This window comes from Podarcis filfolensis (genome assembly GCF_964270895.1).
Source record: "Podarcis filfolensis genome assembly, chromosome: 10".
Lineage (NCBI taxonomy): Eukaryota > Metazoa > Chordata > Lepidosauria > Squamata > Lacertidae > Podarcis > Podarcis filfolensis.
In genome coordinates, this window is record NC_139612.1 from 35,212,968 (window position 1) to 35,240,904 (window position 27,937).

Here is a 27,937-nt window from a genome sequence, read left to right on the forward strand (position 1 = left end):
AGAGAGAGAGAGAGAGGGAGAGAGAGAGAGAGAGAGAGAGAGAGAGAGAGTGAAAGAGAGTGTGAAAGAGACAACATGCATGCATTATATGTTTCTATTGGGGGCATGGGTAAAACATTACCAAGGAAAGAAGCAACCAGTTTATATTTCGATTTGGTGGGTTGTTAATAAAGCTTAGGGGGCATCTGTAAGTGAAGAAATGCTGACCATCAAGAGTTTATATCACTGACCAGGATGAACAGTAGATCATTAGAATGGCTTAACTGGGAGCTACAGCCCAACATTGGTGTCTGCCATTTTCTCTCCTACAGTAGGAAACGCTTGCATTCCCAAAACTCAATAGGATCAGAGCTAGGCTACATAAGTTTCAGTATCCCCACATTGTAGTCAGTGCAAATTAATCTGAACAAACATTCACTAAAGCTGCAGCTGCATGTGTATGTTGTGTTCCTTAGGTTCAGAAATTCAGATTTGTCATTTCAGGAAGCACATTTCCACCAGCTATTTTGAAGGTGGATGTCCGCTAGGCTACAGATGACCATTCCTGCCTCCCTCTGCCCACCATCACTGGGTAGCAAACCACCAGGTAGTTGGTACACCACTGAACAACATGTCCAGTTAAAAGATTAATGCTGGATTTCCCAGGACTTTTTAAGAAGATCTGGTAGACCGCACAATTAATCAGAGTGGGGGAACCCAGTCAGATGGGCGGAGTATAAATAATAAAATTATTATTCTTAATCAAACAAACACACACCATGTGTTTTTTGCAGGTGGGGTGGGGAGTCTTACATGACCTTCAGGTATGTGAGTAGGGTGCTTGGTATTTTTTACCTGAAATCACATGTGTGTATTAAACAGAAAACTATTTTACACTGAAAGGAAATCTAGGGACAATTAGTTAACTTGGCACAATAAACTTGGTTCCATGGATGTAACAATCCAGGAGGTGCAGTATAAAAGATTCTTTCAAGCCATGATGACACAATTGTAAGGAATTTTGTAGTTTAATTCTATTACCATATTTGGCACTGCTTGATCTAGCGTGACTTTTTAAAAAAATCTATCTAAAAACAGGATGTGCATGTTGCAACACAAACATAATGTTTGTAATTTTAACCCCTAAAACTTGTGTCATTCATATTGTGGAAAAGAATCCAAGAACTGTTATACAGTGTGTACTTCACACAGCCGAAGTATTCAAACACACAGTGTATCTTGCTCTTTCTCCTTGTATACCCTCCAACATTCCTCAGAAAATTGGGACATTCTATTCACCATTAGTACATTGTCCCTAGAACGGGTGGTTAGTAGATTAGATGAAAGTGAGAGGGGAAGAGTATTTTAAAGGGATCTTTCCATTTTTTATTGTTTAAGGAAAGAATCCTTGCCTATGTGTGCAACACACACACACAAACAGCAAATCACAAAGGTAAACTCTGGTTGACTCTCCCTATAAAATTTCTTTATTTGGTCAAGAAAAAGCAAACATGTTCAACTTTCACACACACAAAATGGACAAGGCAAAGCTCAAGAGGTCCTGACATTAGATAAGAACCTGCCAGCATTTCAACAAGAAAGGAAAAAGTGCAACACTTTGTGCTTCAGCTAATTATTGAAAGGAACACTTCAGTTGTATGTACGCTACTACTAGCCTAGTAGGACAGTTAGGAGTATACAGACAAAATAAATAATAAATTCAATACAAACTTGCAAAGCTGAAAACTAGGACTGGTAACTTGATACTACTACTACTACTAATCAATATCTGTGCATTCTCAAGACACAGGCTAGATCTTCCCGAATAACATGGGTAGGCTTGCTACCTGCATCAAGACCCAGGACCTTGCATTTATTAAGGGGTATGAGGCAACCAATGGCCACTGGCTGGCCATTGACATTCTTCCTGTTGCTAATAATAGAAAAACCACTGTCTTATGAGATATTATGGGATTTCTATTGCTTTCTATTGAAAGCAAGGACAAGAGTGGATCTGCTGTTAGTGACTGATCTATGATTTGAAAGATAATGGTAAAAACCTTTATACAAAAGCTATATAAAACTTCAAGAGTTGGAAATGTAGGTAATATGTAGTCAATAGAACAATCCAGAGATCCTTTAAATCATTTAAGGAATTATATATATATATATATTTCCAATTTCTGATTAGAACATAAACAAGGGTAATCCATTTATTAGCTATAAATTTACCAACTTATTAGTATCAGGCTGGGGTTCATCTGCACTAGTGGCCTGGTTAGATACCTGCATATAGATAAGCTTTTTGTAGGAGCATTCCATGAGTTGAGTGTCAGTCATGGGATCTCAGAATTCAAGCCATCATGTCTATGAGAAAGGATTCACTAGAGGAAAAGCTAGCATGCTATGGCTGGCAGCCGGGAAGCAGGCTGCAGGTTCAATGCGATCAGCCAGGCTGTTCAGACTGTGGGACCAGGCCAGAGTATAGATCTGCATGGAATTTTATTGGCAGGTCAGATAACCTGATCCTACTGAGTAAAAGGCTGCAATACACTCAGCAGGACATCAATGCAGGACAAGTGAAGTCAGCAGTTCTTTTTTACCTGCAATCTGTCCTGGACATACAGGAATGAAAGTGTATTGCAGACAAAATTCCAGTTTTAGTCACTGGGAAGCAGAAAGGACACTTATGGTTTTGGCTAACCATATTTAGCTAATATTTTAGTTTTGGAAAAACTGATTTAGTTTTGCTGTCCACACACTTGTTTGTGGACTCAAATAATGATTTTTCTGTTTGGATTTTTTCTGTTTGGAATTGGCATCATTAAAATTCAAGGCTATATAGTTCTTATTAAATAAGAATGAAATTCAAGGCTATATAGTTCTTATTAAATAAGTTCTTATTAAATAAGAATGAAATTATTGCATTTATTCCTAGAAAAAGGTTAACAAGCAGAGAAAGAACATGCATACCAAGAAATTCTAATCTGGTTTACTGTAAATTGAACCAGCCAATCCTGTCTGATCCATGGTAAATCCTTCAGTTATTTTAAACCCTGATAGGTAATTTCTCCTTTGGCCTTTCCTATGAAGTTTCTCCTTTGGCCTTTCCTATGAAGTTTCTCCTTTGGCCTTTCCTATGTACGTATGCTCAAATAGCTCTATTTTCACTTACAGCCAAGATCTCAGGGATGAGATATAATGATGGTATACTTTATGCGGGGCAGTCATTGCCTGCCATTTTGACTGTGGAAATTGGTCAGTTGCCTTGAGATCAAGGCATTTGAACTTATGTCATCTACCACCTCACAATTTACCGTAATTCTTGACTAAGAGGAATTCCAAGAACTGCAGGAGACCTAGGAGTGGGCAATTACCAGCAACCATGGTGCAAGTTCAGACTGTTTCCCCCCACCCCCTCTTGATCTAAGTGTGTAGTATTAAACAGCAGTTTGGCACACAGGGGGAAAGTCTTTGGATTGTTCAAAGCTACACAGTCAAACCTCAGCATCTGAATTAAAAAGCTTTACTGAGACCTGGTATGAAAATATAAGGGATTGTGGGGAGGCAGATTGGTAGCATTAAGAAGCAGTTTGCTCTCTGTGTAAGCTAAGCTAAACAATCTTAAAGTGGAGTCTCACAAGTGAGGAGTAAGAATCACCCCTCACATTGGGTAATTACAAATTTTCACAAGGATTTATTCCACTCCCTAAAGAGGGAGGCTAAGGGTGGGAAGCAAACCCTCCAATCAGGTCTGGACATATGGATATCCAGCCAGAGTTTTGACACTCGGGACATGACTGTCCAACACATACATGCAGAGAAAAGGTTTGACTGGTACCTTACATTCAACCAGGAAGATGGAAGTGAAAGATGAGAACTGGGAGAGATTTCTAATCAGCTTCTGGGAGACAGAACCATCTAGGAGGAACCTATATACATGGAGGGTGCTTGGTGACAGGTAAACTGCTATGTGGTGGGGAAACTAGGCCATCGTGCACGTACTATGATTTTAAAAAATGTTATTAATAGTAGTAGTAATACAGGGTGATTCATAATGAAGTATAGTTTCCATTTACTATCACCCTGTATTATGAACATACTTTTAACAAACATACTTTTTGTAAACGACTTTACCAATCAAGTGGTGTATAAATTTTAAGAAATAAATAATAAAATAAAAAGAGAAACAAATGAACATTCTATTATATTGATGATCTATGACCACTCCAAAAATTAATGCTAAAACCAAAGTACAATGAAGATGTACTTTAACTAGGGGGAAGCATTATATTATAAATACTATCTGCATTTATGTAAGGGTTAACCCCCAAAGCAGATTGTGACACAGAATTTTTTTTCATTTTTTTCTTTTACAGACACAGCTTTTTATTCAGTGCTTTTCTCTGCACTGGTTTTCACTTTTTAAAAAGCATGCGGGGAGGGGAGGGGTACAGAAATACTGGGAGTTGTATTTAATCCATTCTACCGTGGATCCGTTAACAAAACTAAATTGCCCCCTGAAGCTGCAAAGGAAATAAATGACAACTTTTCTGATGTGGGTGGGGATGTGAGGAAGACTTTAGACCAAGAACAGGGCTGATGGAGAAGTGAGTTAAAAAATATTCCCTCCCCCAGCACTTCAATATAATTCCCACATTCCCTGTGGCTGCTGTTAAGTGAAAACAACACCAGAATAAGATGGATGGCCCACACAATATGTAGTTTGGTCCTTAAGCTCTCTAGATACTGAAAGAGAAAATGAAGTGTTACATAGCCACAACATCAGCAACTTTCTGTAACAAATGTAACTGACAAGATGTATGAAGATTCACGCTGCAGAAGTCTGTTGCTACGACAGATAAAACCAACTTCTCTGGCAACTGATGAAAAGCCTGCTATCTGTCAAGTCATTTAAAAATGCAGATCGCGAAACAACTGTAACAATAAATGTTGCCTGTTACATTCTCTTTTTAAGCCTAGCTGACACCTCTAGCAGATTTCTTGAGGCACATTTTAGGCTTTGGGGGAGATAAGGTTCACAACATAGACCCATACACATTTTCATACTGCTCAACCACCCCAAAATGATCAGGATATCCCCGAAATACACAAGCCATCCTGTCTTCTGATTGGATCCGGAATGTCCCATTTTTTGTTCTGGAGCTCTGCTCTGTGTCAGCTGCCTCACGCCAGACCAAAAGATGCTTGGTTTTTCGTTACCTAGCTCCCAGAAGAGCTCAATGTTGATTAGCAGGATGCTGGAGGGTATGCATTTTCCCAACCCCATCTTTCAACTCTTAGCTAATTCCCTGGTTCTCTACTAAGTTCAGAAGCAATAAGACCTCCATCAGTAGTTGATTTTTGTTTTGCTCTGTACTTAGGTATTTAAGTGTGGGCACTTTCTTTTGTAATACTGTACTGAATTTATTCAATGTTTGCTAAATTGCATATTTTTTCTCCTGTATGGATTTCTTGGTATGTTTTGTAAGTAGACTTATCTCCTCCACCCAAATGCTTTGTATTTTGGTAAGTGAGTGTTCAATGTAAGCTGTTTTGGGCACAGCTCACTGTGGTAAGGTGACATATAAATTAACACAATCAATCAATATTTGACTTTAAAATATACTGGTAAGTCCCTTACCTTTTGTATCTGTTTGAAATTGTCCTAGAGGTGTCCTATGAAAACAAAAACAAACCAATTAGAGTCAAATTTAATATACAAAATGGCTGATTTAAAGGATTACTTGCTCATAATAATGGGCAAATCAAATCAAAATACAGGACAGTCAAACCCAAAGTTATACAAGCATTTCTGGTGTGCCCAGAAATACCATTCTCTGATCAGTGAGTTTAGTGGGACTAGTAATTATGTATAAAAGCACTCATGCAAGGCAAGGAGACTGCACACACAAGCACACGGCTCATGTATATTGTGGCTTAACAAAACACACTTTATGGCTCAGAAATTGCATGCAAATGTGGCCAGTGACAAATGATAAAGCACCATCACATTTAAATTCAAGATACAGCTATGCCTTCACCTTGAGCTTAGCTTTGGCTTTAACCAAATTGAAACTGTGTCTCAGAACAGAAGCTTCCAAGTGGTTCCTTAATGAGAAACGGCTTCTGGATTTTAAAAGCCAGCAGTGAGTTAAGTTGGTATATCTTTTATAATTTATATCCCACCTTTCTTTTGAACTGAAAAAAGGAAGGTTATGAACACTACAAACGTGTGGGGGTGGGAGTAAGAATAAATGCATAAAAGGAAAAGATCAAAATTATAGTTAAACACTAAAAAGCACTTTTAAAAGATCTGTAAGCAGCTCATGGCAGTGGGGCGGGGGGAGAGGAGGATATTTTAGTAGCAACCTTCACAGAACTAGCAGGTTCACCACCAGAGAAAAGGAGCGCACACAGAATTAGGCACTAGAAAAAAGACATTATGGTGAAGACTAGAATTAATGTATAATTCTCATTGTAATGGCAGAATGCATTTCAGCCGACTCAAACTTAAACAACAGGACCATGACTTTGGCCCTAAAAGAAGAATAGAAGTCTTAGGTCTGTTCTCATTTCACAAATTGCAAAACCATTTTTTTTTGGGGGGGGGAGACATCTATTCAATAACACAGACCACCATACCCACCCAATTTAAGTCCTACTAACTCCACAGCACAAGATCATGCACCCAATTGTTAACCACTATAGCTAAGATACAATGTAAGATTTCTGTTGGTTAATCACACACGCATTTCATGCTTGCAACATTCCCCCAAACATCCTTTACTCGTGGGGTCTTTTTGACTAGTTATAACAAAAAAAAGTCTACACATAAAAGCATGGAAAACTTCCCCCTCTTTTGTAATTTGCTGCAGCTAGTTTGGAAGGAACTTTTGGCAATTAGCATGCCACTACAAAGCTCTAGGGAAACTAGTGTCAGGAAGGCTTTCAGTGCTGTTTACTAACAGGAACTCATACTAATACATCAAACCTCTGTATTCCCACACAATTAAATAGTCACCAGAGGCTTAGACATATGACTTAGTTATACATATTGCCTTTCACATTGCTGGAATAAATAGTATTTCTCTTGAATGTTTTATTACTGGCAACATACAGCAGCTCATTCTTTTGCTTGCTCACTCACTCACTTGGCTTTTAAATGAAGATTTAGGATAAAATTTAATCTTTTTATTGTTATTTCAACAGAATTCTGAAGGTGGAGCAATGGGACTAAACTGAAAGTTAAGTGGACAGGACAGATTGAATTTTGGAACATTTTCCGGTCTGTTATTATTTTATAAATTTCTATCCCACTCTTCCTCCCAAAGAAACCCAGGGTTGTAAACACCAAAATAGTAAAACAGTAAAAACAAAAGCAAAAATAGAAACAGATTTAAAACACTTATAAACAATTACAAGCCCCTGGAAGCATTTAGAAACAGTCAGAAATCATTCAAGTATAGCAGAAACACTGGGCAGGATTCACCTAATGAATCCCGTCAGTGCAAGCCCTATGCACTTGCTTTCACCCCCCTTTCCTTCCCCCACACCCGCAGGTGCCCCCTGAAATGGCCTTGGGGGAGAGAACCTCCAGAACAGGACATGGGGGAGGAGAGGCAGGGTCATCCTGTCTGTCAAACTGCAATGTGACACTGGATTCCAGTCAGTATCTTTCAGCCATCAAATGTATGGGTAAACAGGAACGTTTTCAAGCTTTTTGTCCTGAAAAGTTAGTGCTTAGGGAGACAGACACACCTCACCAGGGAGGGCATTCCACAAACAGGGAACTACAAGTGAGAATGCCCTATCAAGATTCACCCTGCACCATCAACAGGGCCTCCCCCACTTATCAGTCACTATAGGAAATACTGAGCTAGAGGGACCATAATAAGAACACAAGAACAGAGGGGAAGTCCTGTTTCACAAGGCCAAAAGTCAATCTAGCCCAGGCATAGGCAAACTTGGCGCTCCAGCTGTTTCTGGACTACAACTCCCATGATCCCTAGTTAACAGGACCAGCGGTCAGGGATCATGGGAATTGTAGTTCCAAAACACCTGGAGGGCTGAGTTTGCCTATGCCTGATCTAGCCCAATATCCTATTCACAGTGGCCAACCAGATGTCTAGGAGACACCAGCAAGCAGGACGTCTCCTTACTTGTGATTCCCAACAACTGTTACTCAGATCTGACAGTGGAGCAAGAACACCTTTAAATTGCTCAAGAGGTCTTTCCTTGTAAGCTCATTAAAGATTCTTGCAGCAGTCTTACCCAAACTTTAACAATTGTCTAAAAGGGATTAGTGCTGAAAAGATTAAGTCATTTTAATCTACAGGCAAAATGACAACTTTGAAATGAAAATTACTTATTTCTGGAAGCAAGATCAAAATTAGGCTGGTGACAATGGAGGTGCTCCAGGATCTGTTTGCCATGCTTTATCAAAAGAAAAATACTAGTTTATTGTCTCAGCTGTTCAGGGGCAAGCCAGCTCCATTTTATATTTATAAAAAAAATTAACTTTTTGGGAACATGACTTGATGTTTATTATTAATTATCTACCAGACACAGAAGAGCAGGGATGGAAAAAAGAAATATTTTAGTGCTGCTTTTAGGCTGTTTCATTTATTGTATAGTTGGTTAGCTCGGTTGGTTTTTTCCTGTTTCATCACTGTAGGCCTGTTTGCTTGTTTTGCTTTACTTGTAAGTCACCCTGAGGGCTCTATGGAGCCATGTAGCAGAGCACAAATAGGAATAAATTAATTTAAAAGCTAAAGACACTGCAAGGGTGTATTTCACAAAAACGCTGCTACCTCTTCAACCATTTGTCTACAGACCATTCTGAAATTGACAGCAGACTTCAAAGTGGTAGTTCTCTAACCTGCCTGCTGCTTTCCAGATCTTGAAGACAGCATATAGAATCTTTTGCAAACTCCAAATACATAAAAGTCCTCCCAAAGATGGGCATTTATGTTAATGATTCATTGTGGATAGGAGGGAGTCAACATGCCACCATACCAGGGTTTTGTTGTTTCAGCCCTTAATTTATAGCCTGTTTTTAAAAAATAATTTTCAGACTGAAATGTTATTTGAAAGTCAGTGCTAATGAGTAAGGTTCATTCCAGTATTCAAACTGACTCCCTGAATAAAGGAGGTGTCCAGAAACTACTACAGCAACTATGATAGTGACAGAAATGCACAACTGCAAACACACAAACATCACTGCTGCACCCCCCTTCTGTGTTTCATTGTGGTGCTACTGGCTGGCAGAGCTACCACCCACAGGAAATGATTTAGGAATGCAGTTAGCACAACCATACGCCTGTTTTTAAAATGCCATTATGCTAATGACAACAAGAGAGCCCCAAATGGAAAATGGCTATAGATGTATGACATCTGAAAGTCTAATCAATTCTTTTTTCAAAAAGCACTAAAAACATTGAAAGAATTGCAAGAGTAGAACACAATGCAGTTTCAAGTATCCAAATGAAAATGCTTTATGGTATGTATTTTGAAAGGCTGGGGCAAATTAACTATTTAAAAAATGCAGAACTATTCTGAATATTGCTTAATAAACTAAATCTACTTTTGTGCAGATAAATCAATGGAAAAATTGCATGGAAAATTTCCTGACTCTTCCTTTCCCTTGCAGTTATCCATAGCCACTGAAAAGCCTCTGGATAGTTGAGGGGTCCTCCTAAACAATATGCGACGTGGTGAAACTGACCAAAATCAGGTGAGCCTCCACCTAATTTCAGGCCATTCTCCCCAGCAGCCTATCTAACATTGTTCATTGTGCAGCAGGGTTGCACGTGGCTGCAGAGGACAGTATATTTTCTTTCCATAAATGTCACTAGAATCCTAGAATTGTAGAGTTGGAAGGGACCTAAAGGGTCATCTAGTCCAACCCCCCTGCAATGCAGAAATCTCAACTTAAGTATCCATGACCAAGAAACAATTTGTTAACTGGGATGCTGAAAGAAGTATGAGATCAATTCTGTTTTAAGGAAACGTTTTCACCTTCCTTGTGTTGAAAGAAAGACCATATCACTGCATATTACAGCAGACACCCTAGAGCCTCAAGAAACAAAACAACCACTTAACTTTCAGCCCCGTCTTTTAAAATTTGCCCTTGCCAGTTAGCATTAGGACTGATGTATTGAATACTTGCCCTTGCCAATTAAAACTTCCAATTGTAATAATACATATCCATATTTGTCTGACAGTCAAACAATGTAATGGTGACAATGCCTATCATATAGATGAGGGTTTTTTAACCTTTGGGGGCCTCTTGTGGGTACCACAAACCCACACTGAAACTAAGTGAACACCACAACCTATACTACTGGCTGCATTCAAGCCTAATTTCAGTGGGGGGGTGGCAGAGCAGACCTTGTGGGTACCAGGGAAGGCCCCTGTGGACAGATCTACATTGCTGACGCTTGGTATAGATGTTTAGTCAGAAGAACCAGTGTGTGTTCACAATAAGCATTAAACTGAACATTAAAATAAAGTTAGGTACTGGAAGTTACTTATTTCACAAAGCTGAGGTACCAAGTTTGGCAAACACATTTACCCAACTCTTACAGAGGCAGAAGTAGTGGTGTGCTGAATCTCTTGAAGTTCAAAGAAAACAGTGTTGAAACTCCTCACCTGTAATATGTATGAGGCACTTGGGTCTGCACTGGCTGATTCATTCTGCGCTGTGTTCTGTTGTGTGATTGCATCTTCCCTTTTACGCTCCTTTTGTCCTGCTTCATCATCATCATATTCGTCCAAGCTCTACAAACAAAACACATTAGTGGTTACGGTTTGGTGGTTGTGGTTGTTGTTGCTGCTGCATGACCATTCAAAGTAGAATATACAAGGCATGAATTTATTGGTCAAGATCAAAGGCTACTAGCTTCAATGCTTATGCTCTGCTTCCACAGCTGGAAGAAGTGATGTTTCTAAATACCAGTTGCTGGAAACTACAGGAGGGTAGAGTGCTCTTGTGCGCAAATCCTGCTTATGGGTTTCCCACAGGTATCTGATGGCCACTGTTGAGAACAGGATGCTGGACTAGATAGGCCATTGGTCAGCAGGCTCTTCTTATGTTCTTCTTCGTTAAGTTAAATCAGAGAGGAATAGGAAACCTTTGACCCTTTCCAGATGTTGTTGGACTCCAAGTCCCATTTCCTCCAGTCAACCATGGCTAATGGTCTGGGGTGATGGGATCTGCAGCTCAACAACATATGGAAGACCACAAGGTACCCACTCCTGGGTTAAGTGTAAGATGCAGTGGGCTATATTACATCTGGCTAGACAGAATAATGATAAAGACTCTACATGAGGCAGCTTCATATGTTCTTCAAAGGATACAAGTTATAAAACAAAAAGCAATTGTTCAAGCGAGGAGGCCATAGAACTTTGCTATTAGAACTCTCATATTTTTCATCAGCATTTCTTTTAAGTCTGCAAGTATAAAATGAAGCAAAACAGATGGAAAATTCAGAGGGACAGCTGAAAGCTCAGATAGATAATTTAGCCTTCATACTGAAATTTTGGCAGGGGTGTGAAGATTTGTGTAAAGAAACGATAGTGGCTTGTGGTCCAAATCTAGCCTTCAAATGGCCGCAGGCTAACCTTCCCTCTGGTAAACAAAACTTCTCATGATGTGCTTCAAGATGCAGAACACCACTAGTGCTACTTAAGACAAAAAAGTAAATTACAAAGAAAAAGCAAAGTAAATTATCATTGGGCAAATTCTATAATTGTTGGGGGAAAGAAATAGAAGAATCATTTGGTAAGGCAAGCGCTTTCCTCACTGTGAAAAAGTTACTGCCAGACACAACCAGACAACAGTACTGTATCCACATGTTTGAGTCACTTGCAGGACTGACTCATAATAGTACACTTTCGTAAGTAGAGATAAACAATAGGATTATTTTAATGCTTATTATCTCTCTCACACACAGTGGGATGTATCCATCAAAGTCATCCCATTAGGACAAGGACTTACACTTGCACAATGTGACTTCCTCTCCAACTCCTCTCACTGTGCCCCTCCCAAATCTATTTTGGGTTTCCCCCCCAACCTTCTGCAGCAGAGTTGATGGGGTATGTGGGGAGAGGAGAGGTAGAGAAACTCCCTTTGCACACATGAAAGTCTTTGGGCTAATGGAACAAGTTCATTGGATACAAAAGCATGTCTGCTTTCCCCAGCAGCTGTAGGAAAAGAGGTGAATGGGGAGAGCAATCTCAACAGAGCTATACAAACCTCAACACAGGAGTGGAGAAATAATTTCCCTGCTGATTGCCTCACAATCTGCCTGTAAACAACTCTTCCTCCCACAACATAAAGAATGAGGCACAACTGGAAGGAAGTGTGGGTTGGCAAAGGAGCAACTGTGTTCCCTCCCCCAGATAAATGGAGAGAAGAGAATGACTGGCAGGGAGCAGAAAGAGCGCAGGCACCGAAGCATTTTTGAAGGAACGAAAAGCAAAACTGCAACACCCTTCTCTACTCTCATTCCCTTTTAACTGCAACCTTGCACATTCACTCCACTTGCTCACATTCTAACACAGGGGTCAGCAAGGTTTACCTTGTCTGGGCCGGTTCACTCCAGTGGAGATCCCTCCGTGGGCTGGATTGTGTGCATGCGCCCACTCACACACGCGCCCACGATTTCCGGCATCTGCGCAGACATGATTTTCGGTGTCTATGCATGCGCAGATGCGATTTCCAGCGCCATGGAAGTGAGTCCCTGTGCCGCGCTGGTTTAGTGCAGCGGGCGGGGATTTGCTGAGTGGGTGGGTTGGTTCAGGGGCGGCTTGTGGGCCGGTTAAAAGACCACAATAGGCCGCTTGTGGCCCATGAGCCTTAGGTTGCCTACCCCTGATCTAGCAAGTAATTTCACTTGAAACCTTCCAAGCTAAAGCACTTATGCCCACAACTGCTGGGACTTAATTCACAACCCGTCAGAGGTGCTACCCTTCCCTAACTCAACCTGGACTCAGGTCCTTCATACTATTTTCCAGTTTACACATCTCATTTCTAGGAACACTCCTTCCTCCCATCCCATATGCCAAAGTTGTTTCCATCATTCTAAGGCTTTTGGATTGCTTGCATTCCCAGAGTACCAATGGCTTAGCATGCATATCAGGCTCTAGGCTCAATTACTAGCATCTTCTGGTAGCAGGGCTAGAAAATCCTGGGCCAGATGAGAAAATGGTCAGACTACACTTAAAATTCAGAAGTGCTTCAGGGCACATCTGAAGCCAAATGAAGCCATCACTAGTCCTGGCAGGTCATAGCTTTAAGGGAGATTTTTCACCCTGTGGCCATTTTTCTTCCCCAAATGTATTTTTCAGCAAATATATTTCTAAAAAGTCAGAAAGCTTCTTAGCAAGGTCTGACTCAACAGCCTTCACCCAGAGTAAGTGCCTCCTTTGACTATGGAAAGCTGGCTTTGATTATAAAAATGAATATACAGATCTTAAAAATGCAATAAAGTATGTTGATGGAGCAAGTAGCGACAGACATGGAAAATGAGAAGCAACTTTGTTTTTTGTCCCTTTATATTTGTCAGACAACTTTGTGTACAATCTGAAAATTTAGAAAGGACGTCCCATCTAACTTCAATTTACATTATATAAACTCAAGTGAGATGAAGAGAGGTTTTTCTTTTTAAATAAGCATCTGGATTCTGTAGATTTTATGGCTTTAGATAAGGAAAATCAACGGGTATGCTGCATAACCTTCTTTAAAACAAACAGTAGTTCATTTATTTATTAAAATATTTCTATACCACCATATCATAAAATATCAGAGTGGTTTACAATGCTAAAACACAAAACACTGTTATGTTGCAGGTGACTTATCTGCAATATTGCACTGCTGTCTGTAGAGCTCTGGTGTTGGTGCTAATCATAAATAGTTGCAAAAATTCAGAGTAGTTTGAGAAAGTGAAAAGTATAACGTATGCATGTTTTCCAAATTTTCCAAAACTAGCTCAAGGTAACTTGAAAGAAAAACACATAACCCTTGGATTGCTGCAAACCTATGATTTTCTCTAGGTATTGTCTGGATTTCTGTGCTGTCACAGAAGCTTGATGAACAAAGAGACTTTCCAGAATTAGGAATGCAGTTCAAAATTTAGAAATAGTCTCCTGGTCTTTAAAAGCCAGATTTCTTCACAAGAACCACTAACCACACATTAGACTTCTTAAGTAAGCAAAGATTAATACAAGGAATGTATGTTAATGCACTGGGAAAATGAAAACATTGAGACTAGACCTTAAAACTGATTATTAACACAGCATTTTAAATAATCACAGAATAAAACCCCTGAAAAGCTTCATAGGCAAGAAGTGTTCAGATTGTGAAGCCATCTGAAGATAAAGCTACGTTGGCAGAAAACAGAAGGCAAAAGTCTGAGAAATGCAAGAGGTCTATGATTTGGGGTCACACTGAACAAACTTGGCCTTCAGAGGAATCAAGGTGTTTTAAAAAATAAGCACACAGGAGTCAGGGGAAGAAGAAATATTGATAAAGGCAGAGCAGAAGCCATACCAAATTGTGCCAAACCGTAGAACACACCTTCTTTCGGCAAAGAAACTCACTTATAAGGTGAGTGGTAACCAGAAAGTACATATAACTCCCTGGGTGTGTTGGAGAATGTGAATGTAGGAAAAGGAAGTTAGTTTTTGAAATAAGTTAATTTTTAAAAGACATCCCAAAAAATCTCACCAAGAGAGATAATCCACAGTAAACAGAAGCAGTTTGAGCAGACTATATGAGCAGACTACACCTTTGTGGCTGCTTCTGCCCCAACCCAAATGTTTCCAATGACCTCTGTCCACACATTTCTTCGTGACAGTGTTTTTAAATAACACACAAGCAGTCAGGTGCCTTCAATGAAGAGGACTATTTGCTAAACCACATCTCACAGTTACAGAATGATTAACAAGCTGCCTGCATTGGTATGAGTTCTCATGTTCTAGCCCGTGATAACAAAGCTGTTCTAAGATCAAGGGCCATCCCCACAGATGCTACACGACAATTATTGTTCCTTGTACACCAACGCCATGGTCACAAAAATGACAATGACACTTAAATCTGTTTCTGAGAACTGATGACATTCTGGTCACCAGTGACTTCAACTATCAAGCATCCCTGGAACCTAGAGACCTAAAAAGGATGGGTTGGTGGGAAACACCACACCACACACATGTTGCTCCCCAAGGCTATATCACTAAAGAGAAGCATCATGGAGGCAGCATCCTAAAGTAGCTACTGGAAAACTAAGAAGTGCCATCCATGTTAGATCCTCTGAGCCACTTGCATATTGAGAAACCTCTAGGAGAACTGTTCTGTTGCTTGGTGAGAGGCAGAAAATGAAGCAGTCGAGATAATTATGCTCAGTCAGCCCTGTGCACATTCTAGCATAGATGCTTTGTTCAGGAGAGCTGTGGCCCATTACTATTAGCACCAGTAACCCATCTTACAAAATAGACCTCATGTAAGCCCCTGCATTCCATATCAGATGTTTTGAGTCACATGGGCATAATGCAGATATAATGAGGAACCTGGTTATGCCCCTGGTGCCAAGCTCTTTTTCATCAGGAGATGAGGTTGGAGATTCAGCGTGGGAGAAGGAATTGCCCTCAGTGCCAGCCCCAGAAGCACCTAACCAACTTCTTCCAGAAGAGCCCATGGTGCCAGTATCCATCCAGCATGACAATGTTGTGTGGCCCTCCTGTGACAACTCCAACTCAGAAGTTCTAGTACAACCACAGTCTCCTCTACTTTGTCACAGTCAATAACTGATACATCAAGCTGGGGTCTTTTAAATAAGAGGCTTCTCTCAGCAAACGTGGAGATAGCTACAGCTCATTTGGAGGCTGACTGCTGCTGAAGCAATATCTGAGTTTTGTTCTCATGAACTCCTGAGCCCTGCATGGAGCTGTCCAGAGTAATCTTGGTTTGTCTCTGCTGAAGTCAGCACTCACTGCAGAACAGCTTCAAGTTTGTGAGCGCCCCCTTTTCTCACGTCTGTGAGGAGCAGGTTTTGATTCTATACCAACCAGTTTCCCATGATTTCCTGAACTTTGGGAACTGTTTTGTTAAACTATGGTTGGAGACAATTCAGCAGTATTCAGCATAGCTTAAGCCAATGGTAATTAACATTGTGTTCTCCAAATGTTGTTGAACTCCAGCTCCCATCAGCCCCACCCAAGACAGCCAATGCCCTGGGATGATAGAAGTTATAGTTCAAGGAAATCTGGAGAGATGTTGATCTTCTGCGCTACATGAAATAAGAGGTAGAAGGGGGAAATGTGGAAGCACAAGGCTGGCCACACCTTGTTCTCATACTGGACAACCATAGTTTTCTATTATGGCTGAACTAATCCATGGAATTTCAGGGTTTTAACGTCTTTAAATGTTTCAGAGTGTCCAAGATTTAAGGGGTAAATTACACTTAGATTTTTTTCCATTATTTTCTCAGCTTCTATACATTGCTTCTCTATCAGCAAGGTATGTTTGTGTGCGTTTATTATGTGTGTGGAGATACATATATATTTATATACACACACAAGCATGCATGTGTGTGGGTGTGAGAGAGAGAGAGAGAGTGTGTATGTGTGCGTGCACACACATTGCTCGAATAATCTTCCTGTGATTTTGTATTTTTAAAAAGCTACTGGATTCAATAGCCTATCAACAACAATTCCAAATATGCTGACTCTGATACAACCATTTATTTAAAAGGATACTTACACAGTTACACATCTGAGCTTTATATAGAGAATTGATTAAATTCCTTAGTAGTGAAATAAACACTTGAGATTACAGTAATTATACTTCCTTCTAAACCTCAAGTTGTGGAAACAAGAGCAGCAACAAAAAAAAAAAAGCAGATGCCTAAATCAAGGATGATTAAAACACATGGCTCAAAGAACACAATTCTCAACCAGACTTTGAAACCATATATTGCCAGTGCCATTCAAAACTGACTACACCTATCCGTTGGGATAAACTGAAGGTAAAAATACAAGAGCAGAATGTCTTTTATTAATAAAAATATATTCCAATCTATTATACAACCCATTTTGAATTTCAGTATCTGCTCAGGGGATAGAATGGTGCTTCTTTCAAAAAATCCACCCACCTCTATTAGCATTTGCAGTTCTTGAGCCTGATCCACCTGACCTTTAATACAGGGACCTGTTTGATTCTTTGCTTAACAAAACCCCTCTCTGATGAATTTTAGTCCTCTGAACTTTCTTCTGTAGACTTATTCAAGCCTGAGCAGTTTCATCAATATAGTCTTTGGGGACCTTTCTATTCCATCTTATTAAATGCTTTGCCACCGGGTTATAAACGAACAAGCTGAACAATGGCTATGCAAAGTGACTTGGGAGAGAAAGATGTTCAAAAACCTTGCAACCTTTCAAGGGATAATTAGCCACTTTCCCAATGCAAGCATTCCTCACATTACTTACATTCCTCCACAGCTGTTTTACTTCCGACATACCAACACAGCCTTGCAATAAATGGCTGGCTGCCCATTTGCTTACTTAGCTCTCCCCCAGTAACTTCCCTTTTTCACCACTTTTCCACTGGTCAGTCCCCCCCCCCATTCCATCTTCACCTGAAAAGCCCACTCCCACCATCTGGAAGGAAATAAAGTAGTGAACTGCCCTGCACTTTTTCCTGGGCGGAGAGAGCACCATGGTACTCACACAGGCTTCCCCATCAGCTTAAAAGGTGATCAATACAGGGGGACTTACGGTCTAACACTTCAGAAAGTGGTAAGAATGGGAGAGGAGAATCTGCCATCACTCAACTCAAGGCAACCTCAACCCTGAGTCTCCATGCTGCCACCGAAAAACAAAAAGCACCAGAATTTGTAAAATTAGTTAGTATGCTAGATATTCTTGGGAAATTTGACAATAACCTTTGACTCATGCTTCAAGTAGTACACAGAACACACATTTAAAATTGGGGGTGCGGAGATGTCTCATTTTAGTGGAGGAATAGGGAACATAACAGGCTAGAAAATTTTTGGCCTGCAGGGAATCTTACATGTTTAGATCAATATTTATTTATTTCCTTCCTTCCTTCTTTCTAACCTTGTACAGACATGAAACACATTTTTAATGAATAAGAGTTTTATTGCATTTTTTGTGTTTGTGAGTACTGCTTGAAAATGGAACACTTAAGAAACTTTCACCTATTTGATTTTCTGGTGCAATGATGCAAGAACAATTATGTTTGATCTAAATCCAAAACAAAAGTGCTATTAGGAATGATTGTAAAATAAGGAGTGGGAGAGCTATGGTTTCTTTCCAAGAGCAGTTTAAAACATGTCTTTTTACAGTTTGCAAGATGGCATCTATTGTACCTTTAAACAACTTAGCAAAACCAACTCATTGGTCACATTCAAAAGTAATATCCTCCATCCAACAAACTATCATTGACTGTTGTGGGAATTTCAAGGGGTTAACCTATTTCTAGACAAGGCAGGATGAATTCAACTGCTGAGTCTGATTTAACATGAAGACTATTTTGTTTTTAAAGCATTTGCAGCACCCACAATCTGCAAAAAATTGTGGTTTATGCAAAAAGTTTTTAGAACCATCACAACAGCAGCATTGCAGTAACTAAATTCTACAGAGGTGGAAGTCAGATGCTACTGTTCACAGTATTAAAATGTGCAGTTAATTTTTCCAACTGCATGGTAAAGCCTGTAATAATGTCCCTTAGACAACAGACAGCTGAATGAGCATCTGAGGGTGAAAAGGAATGTTTTCATAGGCACAGTTAGTAAATACCAATGGTTGTAGCAGACATTCTTCCTTAAATGGAAGCTAACACTGATTTAGCTGAAGTGCTTTTTGCTGCAATAGATGTGACTGCCTAGCTATTAACCTTTGCAACACCTTCAGCTAGAAGACACAAAAGCTGAACACTTCAGCACAAACAATTGCTTTTAAATTCATTTCTTATTATATACTTTAGATCTCTCAAAATCTCCTATGTCCGATTTCTACAGAAGGCAACTGAAAAGAACAATTTTAGATTTAAAAAATTCACCTCAAACTAGGCTCATACTTTTATCAGCTGAGATTAGGAGTGTTACAATATTTCTTAGGGAGGTGTGGATATTTAAATATGGTAAGCCCAGTTTTCTTATAAGAGTTTTCTTATTCCTTATCTCCCTCTCCTCAAAGTCCAATTGCATTTTAAAATTAGACATAATTCTGGGATATTCATATTTCCAAACTAGTCTGTACAAATGTAGAAATAATAATTTAGAAATAGTTCTAAGTGGTATGTTGATATTAAGCGATTTAAAAATTTTATAGATCTTTTAAATGCATTTTTATTTTGGAAAAAGCAGTAAATTAAAACAAACTTTTCTGATAGTCTGAGAAATGATCTTAAGATTCTCTTTTTTGACTGCAGCTTTCATAAATAGTAGACTGCAATTTCTAGGGACATTAAGTGAACGGCATTGGCATATGATAAACTTGCATTTTCTTGATTTAGGCTGTGTTCTGATATAATGCTAAACATGGATTAGTACACGGGTAGTCAACATATCACCGTCTGGTTATTTCAGACTACAACACCCTTTATCTCTGACTGCCAGACATACTGGCTAGGGCTGGTGGGTGGTGCAGTCCAAAACACCTGGAAAGTACCATGTTGGCAACCTCTGCTTTAAAAGGTTGAGAAAGCAAGTCTAATGCACACACAGGTTCATAGGCTCTTCCCCTCCCCTCCAGTGTGGCCATGAGGAGGACTTCCATTTTAAATTGAGCAGAGTTTAGCTTGTCATCGAAACCCTAAACTGTGGAGAACCTTAATTACGGCTAGTTAAAAACAAGTCAGCTTCATAAGCTCTGGGCAGATCCATACCATATATTTAAAACACATCAAATGCACATTAAACACATGTAATTTGCCCCAAAGAATCCTGTTAAGTGTGACCCCCCCCACAGAACTACAATTCCCAGCACCTTTAATAAACTACAGCTCCCAGGATTCTTTGGGGGAGGTTATGAGCTTTAAATGAGAACTGAATGTGTTTTAAATATGGTCTGAAGCTCAACATCAAAAAAACAAAGATCATGGCTACTGGTCCCATCACCTCCTGGCAAATAGAAGGGGAAGAAATGGAGGCAGTGAGAGATTTTACTTTCTTGGGCTCCATGATCACTGCAGATGGTGACAGCAGCCACAAAATTAAAAGACGCCTGCTTCTTGGGAGAAAAGCAATGACAAACCTAGACAGCATCTTAAAAAGCAGACACATCACCTTGCCAACAAAGGTCTGTATAGTTAAAGCTATGGTTTTCCCAGTAGTGATGTATGGAAGTGAGAGCTGGACCATAAAGAAGGCTGATCGCCGAAGAATTGATGCTTTTGAATTACTGTACTGGAGGAGACTCTTGAGAGTCCCATGGACTGCAAGAAGATCAAACCTCTCCATTCATAAGGAGATCAGCCCTGAGTGCTCACTGGAAGGACAGATCGTGAAGCTGAGAATCCAATACTTAGGCCACCTCATGAGAAGAGAAGACTCCCTGGAAAAGACCCTGATGTTGGGAAAGATGGAGGGCACAAGGAGAAGGGGACGACAGAGGACAAGATGGTTGGATAGTGTTCTCGAAGCTACCAGCATGAGTTTGACCAACTGCGGGAGGCAGTGGAAGACAGGAGTGCCTGGCGTGCTCTGGTCCATGGGGTCACAAAGAGTCAGACACGACTAAACAACAACAATGGATCTGCCCTATGATTTGAAGATGAACCACTATTTGGTAGTGTTTAGACATGAGGGAGAAGGATGGGGGTGGTGAGCCTGTAGACAGTTAACATCTGGCTTATTATTCCTTCAATGAATTTTTCCCAATAGTTTGATTCAACACTTTCTGGGCCTAGAATTACAGTATAAGTAAAACTGATACCCTTTCAAGACTGCACAACACCTTCTATTGTAAGGTTTTCATTTATTGAACTAATCTTGATATGGTGAACAAATCGTTGTGTGGACCAATTTAATGGTGGAAATAAACTATATCACTGCTATGTCGTCCTCCATTTTTGCAAAAACTGAAATTGCCATAATAATGTTTTCATTTTGAAGTTCCAAGAGAGGAAACAGAACATTACCTGGCAGCTAACTACAAGACTGGATGAGCAGAGGTTCTGAAGACAAGGCATCAACTTGCCAAAATCCAGGCATCAATACTATATAAGGCATTTGGAACAAGTGAGTATTTATTCATTCTTCCCCTGCTGCCCCGCCTCCAACCTTTTCTTCCTGTAGTGAAGCAGTTGTTTACAAGGACAATGTTCTCCCAGCAAGAGTTAATGATTGGTACAATAAGAAAAGAAAAGAAAAGAAAAGAAAAGAAAAGAAAAGCATGGCTTCATTCTCAACATTCCACTAAAGAAGCTTCTTCTAAAATTGGGAGGGAGGAGAAAAATGCCCAATGACCCAGAAATCTAGTCATGCTACAAACCACTAACAAAAGGCTAAAAGAATAGAAAGGGTGGTAATAGATGTTGTGTCTTGCAACGTAGCCCCTGTCCCCTATTATACCCACAGTGCATTCAGTTTTGTTATCAATACGCTCACTGTTTCTGATCATTACCTTTATGATCGTTGCCTTTGCTGCCTGAAATCCTGAGTGTCTGAATACTTATTGACATATACGTTAAGGAATTCCTAACACTACTTAAAAAACCACAGGTTTCTGAAAATTAAATTACCCTGAAGGAATAAAGAAGAATGGGTCAACTAAAGCTTATAAAAGCAAACATTAAGTGAAAAATAGTGTTGTTGTTTTAAATATCACTATAACGTCACACATCATGCAAGTATACAGTACTAGTTCTTTGCTAGTTTAATACAAATTTTTCATGATTCATTCATTTAATTTTCTACAATTAAGGTGTAAAAAGTTGTTAAATTATTTCTTGATTTCCAAAAGCTGGCTGAAATAATAAACTGAAGATGGCATCCAATGCACTTGTTCCATTAGTGCTAAATTCTTGTGCTAATGATGCTACATTGTATTCAATCCATATTAGTTTATGCAGGCAACAGACTTACAGTTCTAGATACCACTGAATAGAATGTACTTTCCAACCCAGGCTCCAATAACACAACAGACTTCTCAATTATAATTTGCAGCTGCAACCTATGCCTATTTGCCTGGATGTAAATGTCATTGAATTCAATGGGTGATACTCAGTGTTGTGTGAGCAGATGCAAGCTCACACAATTAACCTTTCCCTCTCATGAAGTCCTCAATTCTCTTTTTCCTCCCCATCTTTGGGTGGTTCTGGGACTTCCAGGGTGAGGAGGCAAGAGAAAGATTCCTTGTCTGAAAATCATCTTTCACTAGCACAGTGCTGGATATCAGCCAGTGGGATTACTTCTGAGTAGAGATGTACAGGATTGCACTCTTACTGACTTTCAAAATATCTAATGTTATTTCTCTAGCATTCCACCACTATACGACAGCCATTAATTAAGTTCCAATGCTGTAAAAGTGGTTAATGTAATGGGTTATGTACAATTCAGTCAGCCTTCCTTCAAGTCCTGCATCCCCATTATACATACCGTATTTACTTGAATCTAATGCTCACCTTTTTTGGCCAAATTATGTTGTGAAAATTAACGTGTGCATTAGATTCGAAGGTACATTTACATTTGCCAGCAAATACTTCTTTTGGTTTATGCAAAATTAATAATTTACATTACGTACACTGGTGTTCAAAGTGAAAGAACAGCAAAATTCACAACCAATTAAAATAAAACAGCAGCAAAATCTAAGACACTATAGCTAAAGAAGACCACTGAAATTGAGCAAGGTTGAAGCCTCCGCTCACCAGCTGGTGCAGGAAGGATGCAATCCTGCTGGCTGCAGTAAACTGTTTAACCAGCATATTGTACACATGGAACACACTGGAAGCAAGCCCCCAAAAGATTTTTTTAAAGTGTCCCAGGGCAGGAAGAGGACAGCTAACCCAGGACCATTTCCTTCCCCCCTCACCCTCCCAATAATAGAGGTTTTCAAAAGCCTTAATTAAACATTATTTGGGGCAAGATTCTGGTTGAGTCTTCCCCAAGTTGGGTTGGGGGAAGGCATGCATGGACCTAGAAATTAACACATTACACTATGAACCTCAGTTTTGGTTTCTTAGAATTCTCATGAGCAATACCGGGTAATTTCCACTAGTTCTGTGGGATGTAATCCATTGGAGCACTCAAGTACAACAATCCTTGTTTGTCTAGAGTGAACATAGACAGGGGGATGTTAAGCCAGCCAGCTGAACTTCCTGTTACACCTGGTCTGAAGATCCTCCCCCTGCATGTGACCAATAGGTGGGCATGACCCTTGCAGACCCCACAAAAGGTCCAGTCACACAGCCATCTCTCTCTTTTGATGCAATTTATTCTCTTGGACTGCACTGCTGGCTCCTAGCCAGCAGAACATGGGCCCATGCTCATAAAGGATGTAAGCCACACTCTATCTGTAACTACAAGCTAAAGCCTGCCTTCAGGGATCATACTGTGAACTGAATGCAAGTAAACTTTTCATTACTTTTAAAGAAGACTCTTGTGTCTTTATTCTTTTAGGAGGGAATCAAAGGGGTCTTACCAGGAATACACACCAATCTGGGGATGCCAGAATGGATTGCTTAACTAAAGTGATTCAAACGAATCTGCAACTAGCTTCTTGCTGTGTATAACGGGGAATGAACTCTGCTATATATATGTGTGACTCATTAGCGTGAGTTAGGAAGGATAATATTTAATCAATATATCCTCGCCTACTATCCACAAAATTCCCATAGTTTTCTTATATAAAGGGTACATAAAATTTCTGAAGCACCGTTGGATGGTTTTCTCAGAATCCAATTTCACCTGCGTACCTGGTTTGTTTCATGGTGGGACTTTCCTAACATTCTATTTTCCCCATATCCTACACTGCAACTTCTTCCTCCTTCCTGTTCTTTACATTTTTGTTATAAACATGTAAAACAGCAGCAGCTTCTTTCCAGCTAACATAACCTTCCATTTTACTTTTGGGTTGGTTTTCAGCATACAGAAGAGCAGTCAAAATTCACATGGTACACCAGCAATTCTAGGAATCTGAGAAGATATTTTGGTGCTGAGGTGAGGCTTCTGAAGGAAATGTTCATTTAGCAAACTAAAGTTTAAAAATAAACTGGTATCTCGTTTACCTCTGACAGCAGCTGGTGAACAGCTGTTGCCACAAAACAATTGGATCAAAAACACTCACTATCCAAACTGGATGAAAACTCTGGAATCAGGAAACAGATTCCTTCTGTGCTCCAGTTGGACACCTAGCTAAATTATGCAATTCAAGTGAGTGTATTGTTTATCTTTGCTTCCTAGAGAAGACTATCACCACTTTTCACTCCATTTAATCTTGCACAAGAGTCTACAAGAGTATAAAGTATACTCTTGTACATTTAAAGTATAAATGTAGGGGAGGTGGCCAATGGGCAGTGATTGTTGCTCCCCATATTAATAATCTTTGCCGCTTGCAAAGCAACCCCCCCCTACAATTTGGGTGTTCTTGAAGGAGGGTTACACCTTAATATTCAGTTTCCGTTTTCCAGAAATGGAGACAACAGACTTGGATACACTTGAGTTTATAGCTCCTGCACAGAGAATTGAAGTGTAGAATTATGCTGTACAAAAAAATGGGAGGGGGGGTAAGGTTTCTTCATTAGGCTTAGTTCATAAATTCCACTAGCGGAGAAAGCACACTTAGGCTACGTTCTGCAACATATTTATGTCAAAGTAAGCTCCACTAAACAAAGTAGAATTTACTTCTGAGCAAGTACATATAGGATTGTGCTTCACAAGCAAGCAATTGGACAGTTCCAAAGATTCCCAGATTTCATGTACACTACAATAGCCTTAGTATTTAAATATCTGCACTGTAAATTAAATGCAACAAGTGGGCCAAGAGCATCACCTGGTTTAGATGTTTCAGGTGTTGATCTGTTCAGTAAGCTGAACAGGAGATCCCTTGCGGCCTCATGTTAGAGCAGGGTATATCAAACGTATATTCCCAAAATAGAAATGCTTTCCCCACCTACATTTCTTCCCAAAATTCTCTGGCAAACAAGCCTCTTGAAACAGATTAACCTTTAGCATGTGGTTAAATATTTAGTAGCATTCTTCCTTTGCTAAGTTATTTCCGCTTTTCTTACAGGGAATTTACTGGAAAGCCCCTTAGCACCTATGTGTCAGATTTGCTCAGAGGAGTTTCAGTTGATTCTGCCAGAGGATTCAGAAAAGTCACAGCATGGGTTGAGACTTAACTTGCACTCTAGACCTTTGCCCATCCTAGCTGGTGAAGGCTTGTTAGCATAGTAATTATCACATTTTTCTCATAACGGCAGATTCCAGCTATCTTGGAGCAGTTATCCCATTGAATTCCTTATGACTGAGTATTGTATTTAATGTTGCCCATGAAAGAACTGACAGAGGTCATATGGGGGCATGCTCTTGGATTCCCTGCTTGCGGCTGCAGCATGACTGTCTGTTATCAGTTTTGACTGATTCACTGGCAGCCCCTGTTGCTGGGAGAGACCTTTCCAGTGTCATTCATGGTTTGGTTATCTCATATTTTCATTCATACATGTTATCACCTGCTTTGGAACTTATTTGTTTCCTGACCCAGTTCAAAGTGCTTGTCCTTACCAGTAAACCACTATATAGTTTTGGTCCCAATTATCTCTGGTTAGCAGAAATCAGGGGGAGGGACTTTTCTATGGTGGCACCCATCTTACAGAACCAACTCCTCTCTGAGTGCCAACACTGATGTTTTTTCAGTGCTTACTAAAATTGTTTCTCATGCAACAACTTTACTATTTTATTATTATTATTTAATGAATGCCTGTACACAATCAAGATTTTTTTGAAGTAATGGAATGGTGATAGTGGGGGTGAAATTCCACTAAATGTGTCCCTTTCAAATAATAGCCATTTAAGAACAGGCTTGCTCCTTTAAACTTGACTGAAGGTAACCTGTTAATAAGCTGTGACAAGGTTGGCACTTTAATTTACAGCCAGCAGCACTCGAGGATTCCTTATCCATGCCTAGTGCAACTTGCCATAACAACATTCAGGTTATCAATACAGACAATTGTACCTCTCCTGCACATCAGCTGCCGAAAGCCTCATTCTCCTCACATTTTCAATGAATGGTTTGACAGCACTGCCCTCATTAAATCTGCGGCTGCAAATTCCTGAGATTCATGTCTTCGTTATCTGCTTGTGTAACATGAAGAGGGCTAGCATTTGACCTTTTCCTCATCTGTACCTGGGATGGGTAGCAGTGCATGAAATGCTGGCAGTCAGAATATTAAACAATGGTATTCTCTTCAGTTGTTTCCTGACAGAAAGCCTTACACTGTATACTAATAATGAACCCATTCTCTAAGTGCCAGTCCTTTTGTAGCCAAAAAAGGCACTATCTACACACAAGAGGGAGGTATCAGTAAGTCTGGGGAGCTCAAGGTCTGCACAAATAAAATAAAACATACAGAAAGTGCAGCCCAATGAGAACTGAGCATGCTCAGTGACCATGGAATGTTTGCAAGGGGTGGAATGTGGAGTGGAAGCACATGGAAACTTGTTCATGAACTAAGAACTGAAGAGTTTTGTTACACCCCATTCAATGCATAAAATGAACTTAACAGTAAGTCTTCTAAAAAGTTGCTGCATTTGAATGTACTAAAATATAACTTAGCATAACATGAACCAGTGTTGGGGCTCATGTGCTGCCTGCTTCCTCTATTCTGGCATAGCTGTGAAGGAAACTAGAAGCTATAGTGGTGAATCTTGCCTATGGTTTATTGAAACAAGCTAGCTTCATAAAGCACTGATTGAAGTTGTTTCAGTAAACCAGTTAATACTACTCATAGGTCGCCTGGGTTTAGCTATATTGTACATGCTAAACTGTGGACAGTTAAAAAACAGAAATTAAAGCTTCTGATTGCCTTCTCATAGCCATGACAGAAGGTGAAAGGGAATGGGACAGCTGGTAAGCCTAACACTTGCCCACATAACACTAAAACATAATTTGGCATTACAGCCCAATGCAGCTGGTACTCAACATTAGAATGAGGCACCCTCAAGACATTGTTGGACTCCCATAAACCTCAATCGGCAAAACCGATAGCGAGGGATGACTGGAGTTGTAGTCCAACAACATATTGGCTACCCCTGTTTTATTTTACATCACTGAATAAAAAAATCTAAAAACGGGGTTGCAAGATTTATATTTACAAGATCCACACTTGCAAGAGTTATATTCCAATTTCAGATTGTATTCCAGATTACCAGCAAATTTTGCAACATTATTTAGGTTTGCATTAAAAAAAAACCACCTGACAAGTGTTAAAAGCTTCTAAACGTATCAACTGACTATTGCAATTTTTTCCAAATGTGAAAGACAAAAGGATTGCATAAGACATCTTCTTCAAATGAAGTCTAAATTCACAACTGACAAAGTATGTGATATAACAAATAATTGTTGATGTCTTTAAAACAACCCATTAACAATTTTAGGCTGCATCCACATATATTTTGTTCAACACATAAGGTTAGACGGATCAAGACTTAGGATAGATACAGTGAAATCAATCAAAGTCCCGTCAATTTCAGTGTCTACTCAGACTCCAAGCCTTAGTTCTAAATTCTAAGAATTAGAAATAATTCAATATCCAAAAAGATGCTATGTGTGCAACAACTGTGTTACAATTGCACGTTATTGTTTTCTTGCTGGATGGCTCACCCTTTGTAATAAGATTTATTATACATTAAGTCTCTTGTATTTCAATAGGAGCTGAATATAATATGTCATTACCTTAAATGACCTTACTAGGATAATTTGGCCTTTTAGTCTTTCT

The 27,937-nt window shown here is 39.7% G+C and overlaps 1 protein-coding gene and 1 long non-coding RNA gene across 3 annotated transcripts in view; one reads left to right on the top strand and one right to left on the bottom strand.

The window, feature by feature from the left end:
• LOC310743253 overlaps positions 1 to 24,400 on the top strand; it is a 32,998-nt gene extending 8,598 nt beyond the window's left edge. Inside the window, exons 2-4 of one of the 2 annotated variants that reach the window (XR_014538902.1) lie at positions 7,192 to 9,715; positions 21,117 to 21,242; positions 24,087 to 24,400. This is a non-coding gene — a long non-coding RNA (uncharacterized lncRNA). Of the gene's footprint in view, positions 1 to 7,191; positions 9,716 to 21,116; positions 23,201 to 24,086 lie in introns of those variants that run through there. The other variant, XR_014538903.1, reaches the window with a different exon arrangement.
• The window catches only part of PAWR (pro-apoptotic WT1 regulator), a gene marked incomplete at its 5' end in the record, with an annotated part of 56,900 nt that overhangs the window by 10,973 nt on the left and 17,990 nt on the right, over positions 1 to 27,937 (bottom strand). The window contains 2 exons of the mRNA XM_083573369.1: positions 5,624 to 5,658; positions 10,633 to 10,761. Coding sequence (XP_083429495.1) covers positions 5,624 to 5,658; positions 10,633 to 10,761 — 164 coding nt within the window. The remainder of the gene's footprint in view (positions 1 to 5,623; positions 5,659 to 10,632; positions 10,762 to 27,937) is intronic.